Here is a 12,864-nt window from a genome sequence, read left to right on the forward strand (position 1 = left end):
CAGGGCTGGGAGGGGCCTAGAACAGGGGGTGTCAGGGCTGGGAGGGGCCTAGAACAGGGGGTGTCAGGGCTGGGAGGGGCCTAGAACAGGGGGTGTCAGGGCTGGGAGGGGTCTGAGAACGGAGTGGCTTACAGGGCTGGGGGCCCGCCTTAAAATCAGGATCTTTGCAGGGAGGGGCCTGGGAGGGCGGGCGCGGGACCCAATTCCAAGTGGACCTACCAGAGCTCGGGAGAGCGGGAGGCCACGGCTCAGGGGATCCTTCCCCCGGGGCTGAGACTAGACCGGGGCTCGCTCTCCATCCTCCCCTCCCCCGCGCCGGCTCCCCCTCTCCGCAGTCTTGCTAAGCAATTGTTTCTCCCGTGCCCTCCCCCGGGGCCTCCACTGCAGGCCGGCTTCTCTGCTGTCCTGGGACCCTTGTAGACGCCCCACTCCGGGCCATTCTAGGTTCTAATTCCCGCTCCCGCCCCGGTGGCCCCGCCTTCAGCGTAGCTAGCCTAGCCGCGGCCTCGTGCCAGTGTGGAAGGGCAGCACTGCTGCAGCCTGGCGCGCCGCCCCTAGAGCGCCCCCTCGTGTTGTGTCTCCCGTGAGTTGCGGCTGGCTTTCCCCGCCGTCCTCCGAGGTCTTTGGGGAATGAGATTCACCCCAGGCCAAGCCGGCAGGTCTTTCTCGAGCCCTCACCAGGTTCTCCGCAGTCAGGCTCCTTGGCCTGAATCCAAAATCAGTAGCTGCGTGACCCTGGGCAAGTCCCTTTATCCTGTTTGCCTCGGTTTCCTCATCTGTCGAATGAGCCAGAGAAGCCAGAATGGCAAAGGACTCCATTATCTTTGTCAAGAAAACCCCAAGCCGGGTCATGAAGAGCCACACCAGAAGCCCCTCACTGGGCCCCGATAAAGAGCCCCTCCTTTCACTCTACCCCTCCTGAGCCCAGATCTTCCCTCTGTCTGGATTCCCTGCGTCTGAGCAGCAGAAAAGAGGAAGCCCCCGCGGGGCCCCCTGAGGTCTTCAGCCAGGCGGGCGTCCTCTTTGGCAATCCCCCATAAACGCCTTCCCTGGCATCCTGCTTCCTCTTGACTCATTCCCAAGTGGGCGGTGGTGTTCCCGTGTGACTAGTGTGACCGGTCCGGCCTCAGTTCCCCCCCTGGGCAAGGCAGCAGGCCTCAGTCAGGTGGACGAGGGCACTGACCCGCGGGCCAGCCTCTCAGGGTTGGACGTGGGTCCCCTCCGAGGCCTCTTCCTGAAGGTTTTCTTGTCTCCCGCCTGAAGGTGATCCGTCCCTTCTCCCCTGGCCTATTCCCCAAGGCTTGTTGTCTGTCTGGGGGACCAGGAAGGGGCCTTCTGGGATGGTTTTCTTTCACCTGAACCATTCATTTCCCCAAACGTTTATGGGAGACATGCTGATGTAAAGCACTTTTTAGCCTTAAGGCGCTGTGTGAATGCCCAGGATGGTGAGGATTGTGATTGCCAGAAGGAGCTGAGATAGACTGGCCTGGCCGGCCCTCCCACTTCCCTGTTCAGTAGCGCAAGGGGGCCATAGCCGGAGAGGCCGCTCTGAGGGGTTCCAGACCCCTGGCAGGTCCCCTCCCTTTGCCTGAACCGGACATCGCCCTTGACCCGACTCTCATTCTCTGCTCGGTCCTAGACAAAACTACAAGAATTATTCCATGGAGTCCAGGACGCACTTCCGGATCCAAGCAGCCATGCTTCAGGCCAGGGCCAACACCGAGAATGGGAGCAGCACCAACGTGTCGAGGGTACTCTAGCTGTGGGTCTTGGGGCCGGCCTGGGATGACCAGAAAGAGAACATTTCAGGACTACCAGCCCCTCCTCCCACCCTCCAGAACCAACCCTAGTAGGAAGATGGGAGGGGGTGGAGGCCCCCACCTGCCCGTACCCCCCTCCTGGCCCCAAGCCTGCAGTCACACACCTGGATGGGTCATTGTTCTCCACTGTGATGTTTATCAGAATATTTAAAGTTTACACTTTCCTTAGAAATACAGTGGCCGGGTCATGGGGTCACTCAGAGGCCTGGCCCACACGCTCTGCCTTGAATCCAAATTGGTCAGAAATCTTGCTCCCTCATCATTGTACAAGGTTGGGGAGGGAGATGCTTTTCAGGCTTCCAGTCTCCATGTTCTGTAGCTGGACGTGGGTGCCTGTGGCTGGGGGATGGACATCCCCCACAAGGTCCACCACAGTGCCCACTTTCTCAGACCATCTGTGGACTCTCACCTTGACCTGTCTCTGGGGATCAGGGCCCATGGGGCGTAGAGTAGATGCTAGAAACCTTGAGGGGCCTCAAGGCGCTCTCCTTCAAAACTTCAGACTTGAACCCAAAGCCCCAGCATCCTCTCTACAACCCCGCCCCGGGGCAGAGCAAGAGGTCTGAGCAGAGAGGAGAATCCCAGACTAATTAAGGCAGGATGGGCATCTGTAGGCCTGATGAGGACCGGCAGGCCATCCTGCCCCATCCTAGTCCTGGCACTGTGTTTAAAGCCAAAGGGGTTTATGAAAGCAGCAATCTTCTTCTTGACTTTGTTCTAAGGCACCAAGTTTATTTAATAGCAGTGGGCTGTTACCTTGGAAGTCATGGTTCTCCATGGCCTGTTCAGCACATTTGTGACTTTTCATGGTTGAGAAAGAAGATATATTTCAGTAATAAAAACTCCCATTTAAGAAATAATACAGTGGTAATTCCAATAAAAGATACGTGTCTTCTTTCTAATTCCTCGGGGGATGGGGATGGAGCTCTGTCTGCCATCGGCATCTTTGGTGACATTTAGAAGGGCTGACCAGCTTGCTTCCATTTCCTGAAAGTTTTGATGGGGAGAAAAATAGGCCAAATGGTTCTTTATCTTTGAGGCCCTGTTTGCTCCCTTCTCCCAGCCCCCGGGCACAGACAATCTTTTTGTTTTCCAGTAATTTTTTTTCTCTCCAATTACATGTAGAAGCAATTTTTAAACATTCACTTCCTCACATTTTGAATTCCAAATTCATTCCTTCTTATCCCTAAGAAGGTAAGTCATTTGATGTAGGTTATACATGTATGATCATGTAGTACCTATTTCCAGATTCATCATGTTGTGGAAGAAGACACATATCACTAAAGAAGAAAATAAAATGGAAAATGGTATGCTTTGGTCTGCTTTCAGAAGCCTGGAGTGCTTTCTCTGGTGATGGATGGTGTTTTTATTACGAGTCCTTTGGAGCTGTCTTATGTGACTGAGGGGCTGAGAATAACAAAGCCATTTTCACAATTGGTTGCCCTACTGTCCTACCCTATTGCTGTTACCATATGCATGCTCTCCTGGTTCTTCTCATTTCACTTTGCAACACTTCATGTCAGTCTTCCCAGGTTTTTCTGAGATCATTTTGTTTAGCATTTCTTATAACACAATATTCCACCACAATTGTACCACAACTTGTTCAGCTATTCTCCCCAATTAATGGATATCCCTTTAATTTCCAAATCTTTGCCACCACAAAAGAGAACTGCTAGAAATATTTTTGTAAAAATAGGTCCTCTTCCTTTTTTTTTTTTTTTTAATCTTTTTGGGATGCAGACCAAGCAGAGATATTGCTGGATCAAGGGTTATGCACAGTTTTATAGCCTGTTGCATGAGGTTCCAAATTGCCTTCCAGAATGGTTGGCTCAGATCACAATTCCACCAACAGTGCATTAGTGTCTCTATTTCCCCACATCCCTGCCAGCATTTATCATTTTCCTTTTTTGACATATTTAACCAATCCGATAGGTATGAGGTGGTCCCACAGAGTTGTTTTAATGTACATTTCTCTAATCAATAGTGATTTGGAGCATTTTTTTCATATGACTATAGATAGCTTTGATTTCTTCATCTGAAAACTACCTGTTCATATCCTTTAACCATTTATCATTTGAAAAGTGACTTGTGTTTTTTTTAATTTGACTTAGTTTTTTATGAATTTGAGAAATGTGGCCTTTGTCAGAGACGCTTTCTATAAAGATTCTCTGCCCCCTCCCATTTTCTATTTTCCTTCTAATCTCGATTTCATTGATTTTGTTTGTGCAAAAACATTTTTAATATAATCAAAATTATCCATTTTATATCCTGTCATGCTATCACTTGTTCGGTCCTAAATTGTTCCTTTCTCCATAGAGCTACCAGGTAAACCATTCCATGCTCCCCTACCTGGCTTAAAATAGCCCCCTTTATGTTTAAATGGTGCTGACCTTATCTTGATATACATACAGGGTCAGCAATGGCTTTTTTCACCTTCTGTCAGTTCAATTGACAAGGATCTATTAAGGACTCACAGTATATCAAGTACTGCTTGAGGTGCCCAGGCACCCAAGAACCAAAAAGGAAGCAGGGTGTGCCCTCAAGGAGCTTACGTTCTAAAGAGGGAAGGTGACATGTGCCCAGATCATTCACCATGAGGGTGGAACAACACAGTGGGGCATACCTGCCCAGCTCCTTCAAGACAAGGAAGTCTCAGGCCCCTTCTTCCCTCCAACTCCAGGCTTCTCAGATTGGGGGAAACATCACCTGCCTCCTTCATAGAGATAAAGGCACCCAACCCATTGCTTAGCTCTCCCATTCCATTCATCCAAACGTAATGTGGATGCCCCAATTTTTTTCTTGTGTTTTTAAAATGTCTTATTGAAAATCTTTTCTTTCTGTTGCACTAAAGTCACTTCCAAGTGATTCCCTCATACTCCCATCAGTAATGCCTTCCTTTGTCATGAGTAATTCAAGGCACATGAGTCAGCATATGGGCCATGCCTGTCAATGTATACTTCTTTCCACCCCTGTAGTCCACTGCCTCTCTAATGAGAATCAAAAGTAATGCTTCACCGCCATTTTCTTCTTCCGGTTTCAGAAGGGAATGGCCATGCTCCTCACAAAGGTTAACCCCTTGCCCTGGGTCATTGAACTCATTCTCTCCCGACTCCTTCCAAGATCCTGCTTCTAGAGTCATTCTTTGAAGTTCTTTCTCACACACATTTCCCCCTACTGCCACTGGAAATTTTTTCCCTTGGATCAATTATAGCAGAAATATATATGTACACACCCACACCAGTTGGTTGGTTTTCCTTCAAAGAGGGCCAAAATGGCATCATTATATTGGGGTCAATGTACAGTGCGTCCAATATGAGCTTGGGACGCTCCACCACAGATCAGGCACAAATGGCCTGAATGAACATATGAAATGGAACCGTCTCTAGATTTGTACATCTCATGTTTCTTTTGAGCTACTGCAGTTCTGATTTACTCATAGACCCCAGAGCCTTTTCTGAAGTGGGTACACCGTGCTGGATGTCCTGTGCCAATGTCTCGCATGTCTTGCAATCGGTACTAAAGATCTTCAGAGAGACCTTAAGAATGTCATTGTCTTGCTTCTTCTGACACTCTGTGTGACTGCCAACCTTCTGTGAGTTTTGCATAAAATAGTCTTTTGGGCAAATGCACGTTTGGCATCTAAACAATGTGGCCGGTCTGTCAGAGTTGCTCTCTTTGCACTAGTTTGAACGCTTGGGAACTTGGCTTGTCTGGTGAACTTCAGAATCTCCCTGAGACAATTCAAGTGGAAGCACTTCCATTTCTTGGCACGGCTCTAATGTACTGTCCAGATTTCGCAGGCATACAGCAATGAGATCAACACAACAGCTCTGTAGATCTTCAAGTTGGTAGGCAGCCTAATATCTCTTCTCTCCTACACTTCCTGTTGGAGCCTCCCCAACACCGATGTAGCTCTGGCAATGTGCGCATCAACTTCTTCATCTATGTGGACATCCCTGGAAACTATCGCCAAGATCCATGACCTTCTCCACAGCATTCAACATTTCTTCACTTGCTGTAGCCAACGCTTCCATGAATGGATGTATGATGCTGGCTGCTGGAGAAACTGTCTTCATGTTAATGGTCAGGCCAAAATTAGTCCAACCGAGTCCAAGAATTGATCCACGCTCTGTTGCATCTCGTTCTCAGAGGCTTCATGGAGTGCACAATCATCTGTGAACAGAAAGTCCCACTTTTATATTGGCTTGTAGCCTTCTTAAGTTAAATAACTTACTGTCAGAGTGACAGCGGAAAGCATCATGCTACCAAGCACGGGAGCCAGCCTACAGCCTTCTCTCCATCAGTGCCTGGGAAATCTCAAGAGCATCTTCCATTATCCAGAACCCACACAAGCACATGACACCGATGAACTCTGGGCAATACAAATTTGCCTTGACCTTCCACAAATTTTTATAACGGACGAGTGTCAAAGGCCTTAGATCAACAAATGTTGGGTACAGACCTCTCCGCTGCTCCTGGCATTTCTCCTGGAATTGTTGGGCAGCAAACACCAAATGGATTATTTCCTGGCTCTTTCTGAGGCCACGTGGGCTCTTGGGTATTTTGCCGTCTTCCAGATGAAGGATCAGCTTATCAAGAAGGACGTTTGAAAGGTCCAGCTCTCAACACCGTCCGCGGGTCGCCCACTGGGGTAAAGAGTATGGATTGGGTTTGCAGGAGGGCCACACAGACAAGTTTCCTAGAGTGGTGGCAAAGTTTAATGGGTTGGGGGCTACAATTTGTAGGGTAAATGATGTAGGCAAAGGCATTAGGGAAGCCTTTAGCGGGGACAATGGTTAGTAATGATTTACAAGATGGACACAATGGATGTAGATGACCTCATGGCTCTAAGCATAGTTTTCTATAGGATAATAAATCACAGGTAAATATGCAACCATCTAGACCAGATTCTCAGGGAAATGTTTGGCTTCAGTGAGTTTGTATGGAACAGCCAGTCATTTACGGAGCACATCAGTGAGGGGTTGGGGGGCCTCGTGTGAGGAGTGATTCTGGCCAGACTGACTTTGATTTTACTGGGGCCTGTTCTCACTACTGGGGGCTACATCTGCTCCTTTTTTATTTAAAAATTTTTAAACCCTTAACTTCTGTGTATTGGCTCCTTGGTGGAAGAGTGGTAAGGGTGGGCAATGGGGGTCAAGTGACTTGCCCAAGGTCACACAGCTGGGAAGTGCCTGAGGTCGGATTTGAACCCAGGACCTCCCGTCTCTAGGCCTGACTCTCCATCCACTGAGCTACCCAGCGGCCCCCTTTTTTATTTAAATTAAACAAATGAAGGCAAGGCAAGTGAGTGTATGGTTTGTATGGATTGTGTAAGGCTAAAAGGCTAAATTCCAATTCTATTTGCCTGGAAGTGGAGCTTTGGAAATTTCACTTTTTGCTCGGGCCTCTTTTCAGTGTGTCTCAGAATATGCCGTGTGTGGGCCGTCCGTCCTTCTCCAAGGCTCTAGCGTAGGAGCTAAGATGACTTTTGCTCAGTGCTCTTTCTTGGCCTCAGATCAGGTGGTCTAATCCTGGGGTTACTCAGTCTGCCTCCCCGACAAGGCATTTCCTCTGAGCTTTTTGCATCGCCTTAGTTGGATTGTTAGACTTGCTATGGCTTTCTTTGAGACTCAAAGTCCTTTCGCCTTCATGACAAGCATCCCCTGTCACGGCTTATTAGGCCTGATCCTGTGAGCATCCAATTCTTGGATCTGCAAGCCAAGCAAAGACTGACTTCTTGACTTAGAAGCCACCTTTGTTCAATTTCTCTGTGTTCCTGCTCTTGGGCTGCTAAGCATTATGTACTGGCATCTGGTCAGGAACGTTATCTTAATACCCAACATAACATATTTGTGCACCGTCATAGCCAACTTGGTTTACAAATCATACAGCATTGCAAGTAAACACCATCAATTTCTAACAATTTGCTTCTACACATAGTTTGCATTTAAACACATTTTCAGTTTTTTTCAGAATCATATTTGCGCAAAGTACATGTTTTGGTAACCCTCAATATATAATAATTTCATCAAAAATCCAATATTTCTGACTGCCTAAGTTGCAGTATTATTTTCCATAGCATATCGGAAGTCAGAGAGGCTGCTCGTTAACACCCCAGGCTTTAAATTCACGGTGGGGAAGGGGTTAATAAAATTGTCATTTAATTGTCTATCGTCAACTCTCTTTATTCTAAATTCTACATGATTTCTGGGCTGGTCAGATTTTTTTCTAATCAAATGCATTACTTATTTGCACTGTTTGCCTGTCACCTTTATCCTTATCCAATTCAGGTGAAAAAAAATTTTCTTTACAATATAGCTGGATACATACTTCATTTTTATACATAATTACTCATTAACAAAATGTATTTTAGTGCATGTTAATCTTCAATGGGGGGCAGCTGGGTAGCTCAGTGGATTGAGAGTCAAGCCTAGAAATGAGAGGTCCTAGGTTCAAATCTGGCCTCAGACACTTCCCAGCTGTGTGACCCTGGGCAAGTCACTTGATCCCCATTGCCCACCCTTACCACTCTTCCACCTAGGAGCCAATACACAGACATTAAGGGTTTAAAAAAAAATTAAAAAAAAAAAGAAGTAAAACAATCTTCAATGGCATTTCACAATAACATTAATAATATTTGAACTTTTTTCCTTAATATCTTTAATTTTTACATTTTGATCTCAATTCCAGCTTTCTCAAATAACCTTTTAGGGATGGTCAGACAATCAACACTATAGCCATTATTTGACTAAGACTTAGTATCTTAAAGCTTAGTTTTAAGTTGCCACAATAGATGTTAATTTTTACTTTTTTTGTGGTATTTTTTGGAATAAAGATAACCACTTAAATGGAACCAAATCTTTTGTATAGGATGTTTCATCATTTTAACTTTGAAATTTAATAAAATGGTAATTTTGGAGATTTTTGAAAATTTAGATAACTTTGGGAAATTTCTAAATAATGTTTTCTTTTATTAACTGTCTCTTTTTCTCTATATTTCTTTTTCGTTTTTATAAGTGAACCTAAAATGTTTAATTTAAACCAAATTTTTTCTTTAATCCAATTCTTTTTGATGTTTTATATTTTTTTACCATTTATTAGTAATATCTGCAGTTTCCCCTTTTTTAATTTTAAATTTGCATTCCAATTGTGGCGAGTTAGGGAAAGCTGCATTTTTTGAACAATATTATAGATGTTGATATTAACTTCTTATTCATTTTTACACTTTATAGAGCTTGAGTTGGCACAAGTTTCTCAAGCATTTATAGGTCTCAGTGGTCACTGTACTTCTCTGAGTCAGTGTTTTACAGGTGGCTGCCTTTACACATAATTACATTTTAATAAATTGCACGTTAATCTTTAGATCACGAATTTCTTCTTATACATTGTACATATTTTTAAAGTAATTTTTGTATCCTAATCAAGTACAATGCTATTTAAATTTTCAATTTGTAATATACCAAATTCTTAATGCGTATATCATTTTTATATTTCTAATTTTTGAAACCCTAATGTTAATTATACTTTTAGCTATTGCTTAATATAATAGTACATGTTTTAAAGTAACAATTTTACATTTTCATGTCTACCCAAATTTTTAGATCATACAAAATCTTCATATGACATCACATCTTTTAATAAGTTGATATCAAATTCTTACATACTTTATACTCATGTTTTGTAATGCTCAAATTCAATTTGACAAGCATTTTTGGTAAGTAATAATTAAAATCTGAAATCATTATACATTGCAAGTCTTAAAAACAATTTTTTCATCATAAGTTTTGTACGTTGTTTTCACTGAAATTCTGTTTTTTAACTGGTGACCACATATCACAATGAATGAACTTACACTGTACCATTAGTACCTACTCAAATCCTTAGCAAATCTATATATAGTTATATAAAGTTCGGATCTTGCCAGCAATGGCTAAGAGAGACCCACTGTAATTGTCACAGGACCACTTAGTTCCTTTTTTTTTATAGAGATGGACAATGGAGACATCCTTGATCTCCTTGGGAATAATTTCCTCTTGTTATATAACCTGGAAGATTTCAGTCAGTTTTTGGATGAGCAGGAGGCCCCCTACTTGGAGATCTCTGCTGGAATCACCCCACCAGGTGCTCTGCCACATGAGAGGAGCCTAATCATATTCAAAACCTTTTCTTTAGCTGGAAGTTTGGCTGGAGAGAGATTGACTTTAACCTGAGATATATGGTCAAAGCCTTCAGCACTGATTGATGACAATCTACTGAGAACACTATTTTAGGCTATCTCTTCAAAATAATGTCTTGCTCCTTTTCCCCTCCACTGTTGATAGCTGTATGTTGGCTCAGCTTTTCCTCTAAGGCAGCAACAAACTGACCTAGCACTGAGAAGCTTGACTTTATCATCTGATAATCATTTTGTCTTGGGGCCACCATTTTTATTGAATGTGAAACTTGGGAAGGATAAGTCTATGATCCATCCAGCACTCTGCGCCACACATCTCCTTTGTCATTCTCACATTCTGTCTGTCTCTTCTTCTCACTATTAAGTGCCAATGTTTGTTACAAGGATACATCCATGAAGTTTTATTGTGCTTAGGTAAGTGGAAGACAGTGTGGATGATGAGGTCACGAGACACACAAGTCTTCAGTAATAAGCAACCATTGTGGTTTCTGACTCCGTTCCTTTGAAGAACTTCCTGCCATGTCTGATAGTCTGTGCCTGCTCTGGCATTAAAGTCACCCAGAATTACAAGTTTGTCTTCTTTTGGCACATTGGTAATGAGGTCTTCAGGAAATCCTTCTTTGATGTCTTCAGAATTTGTCATGATGGGAGTATATGCACTGATGATGGTGATGTGACACTTTCCTACAAGGGACAGTCGAATTGTTGTGAGCTTTTCATTCACTCCTTTTGGGAGGCCTATAAGCTTGTTAACTAGATTAGATTTGATTGGAAAACTTAGGTGAGCTTCACAGCATTCCTTATCATAGCAACCACTCCAGAAAAATGTGTTTCCGGCTCTGACTGGTAATCTGGCCTTCATTTGCCAGTCTTGTTTCACTCAGGGCTCACTGTTTGGATGCGACACCTCTGCTAAGTTCTCTTACAGCAAGAATGGCTCATCTTTCAGGTCTAAATTTTGTGTCATCCATGTGTTTGCACACATTCCATGTTCCAGTGGTCAGTGAAATCATCTTTGCAAAAGATTTTGCCTATTTTTTGGGTGTGTTTTGACCACAGGGTAGGGTCCTAGCTTGTCTAGGTGAGCAGGCCAGGGTTAGGTTGGGTGGATCTATTCTAGTCTCTTCTTCACATTGGGAATTGAGCAGTGTAGTTAGTCCTTAAAAAAAGCTGCTCAGACACTTGGAGGGCTGCCACTGCTGCTTCGGTTCAGTAAGTTGTTAACCCTCTGCTCTGGGCTGCCTGTTTGCACGGTTGTGACTGGAGCTCACTGCGTATCCACACCTGTTGTTTTGTCATTTGCCATCACCACAGGACTTGGAGGTAGGAGCAAAATAGTAAAATGGTAAAATTATATGGGTGACATCTTTTGACTTGCACATAAATTGGATTTAAGTGAGGCAGGATTACATGAAGTAATTGGCTTCACTCCATCTTCCAAAGTCCTCCAAATTCAGTGGCAAAACAAAAGTCAAGACTGCTGGCTGTGGTGGATGCAGTGGATGACCTTGGCGTCTTCAATGTCTGACCAAGCTCTAAGTGCCCCACAGCACCTGCCTCAGCCGTCTTCATGGCCCACTGGAACCAATTGTTCACATCCTCCCATTCCACCAGAGAAGTCTTCACATGCTTGGAGCTTGGTAGCCTCAACTCACCAATAAGTTTGAGATCTGTTGGTTACTCTCAACCTAGTTTAGTCCATGATAGTTTTTACCTGGTGTGGTCACTGTACACACTACGGCTTCTTGGAGCTCCAGGTAGAGCCACCTGGGTGGCAGGTGGATGTCAAAGATGGATGAGCAGGGTTTGGCAGCCCTCATATAAGAGGTACAGTCTTCTCTGAACCCCCTGTATCCCTGTTATCACTGATTATGTATACATGATATTACATATTGTTAACATATTTGATGTGTTAATAAATTACATACAAATGGCATATATACATATATACTTATATAACATATAAGTGGCCTACATATATAACTTTTTGATAAATACATATATGTATATCTATCATCCATCCATCTATTTATCAATCCCCACCTTTCTATCTATCATCAATCAGTCTATTCATCTTCCATCTATCTATCTATCTATCTATCTATCTATCTATCTATCTATCTATCTATCTATCTACCTATCCATCCATCCATCCATCCATCCATCCATCCATCCATCCATCTGTCTACACTCAGACATGTGAGTGTGTATAGCTTTGAGATTTCCAAAGTGCTTTGGATGACCAGGGACTAGGCTATCAAGGCTTTGTCCCAGGATGCTGAATGGTACTTAAGCTCTTTTAGCAGGGAGAAACAGAGTAGGGAGAATAATTAGTGGAAATGGGAAGCTTATTCCCTCTCTCTCCTCTCCAATCAGAGGGAGGGACGTGAGTGAGAAATTCTCTTGAGGAGGTGAGAGTTTCAGAGTTGAGGCAGTCTTGCAGGAAGATGAGTTTCTGGAGACAATGATGAAGTCCAGTAGGAAATGATTTCCTGAAAAAATAATGAGGTGGCTGCCCTGTTTTCCCTCCTAAAATGGAGGCCAGGGATCCCAAGTAGGAAGTGAATTCAGGAGTCCAGAAGAGAGCTGAGGAGGCCTAAAGCTGAGGAGGCTTCTTGTGAGTAGAGAGAAGAGATGGTTTTGGGAGAGAGACTGTGGAGGCAGAGGCTATCAGACCTGGAGAAGGTATTTTGTCTGATTCATTCCTACCCAGACACGGACAAGTCTCTCCGGCCCTGAGCTCTCACTAAGTGTTTACAGCCAGAGATGCCGCCAGTCTCTCAATCTCAACATGTCCCACACTGGGGTTCTTCCCTCTTCCACAGCCCCCTCGCCCCCTACTTTGGAGGCCACCATTTCTGTCTCTGTCTC

At 44.3% G+C, this 12,864-nt stretch overlaps 1 protein-coding gene across 1 annotated transcript in view; it reads left to right on the forward strand.

The window, feature by feature from the left end:
- TTC39A (tetratricopeptide repeat domain 39A) overlaps positions 1-2,023 on the forward strand; it is a 34,740-nt gene extending 32,717 nt beyond the window's left edge. The window contains exon 17 of the mRNA XM_044673212.1: positions 1,640-2,023. Within this exon, the coding sequence (XP_044529147.1) occupies positions 1,640-1,760 (121 nt within the window). The 3' untranslated portion in view covers positions 1,761-2,023. The remainder of the gene's footprint in view (positions 1-1,639) is intronic.
- Positions 2,024-12,864: the final 10,841 nt, after the last annotated feature.

Source organism: Gracilinanus agilis, chromosome 4, assembly GCF_016433145.1.
Source record: "Gracilinanus agilis isolate LMUSP501 chromosome 4, AgileGrace, whole genome shotgun sequence".
Classification (NCBI taxonomy): Eukaryota; Metazoa; Chordata; class Mammalia; order Didelphimorphia; family Didelphidae; genus Gracilinanus; species Gracilinanus agilis.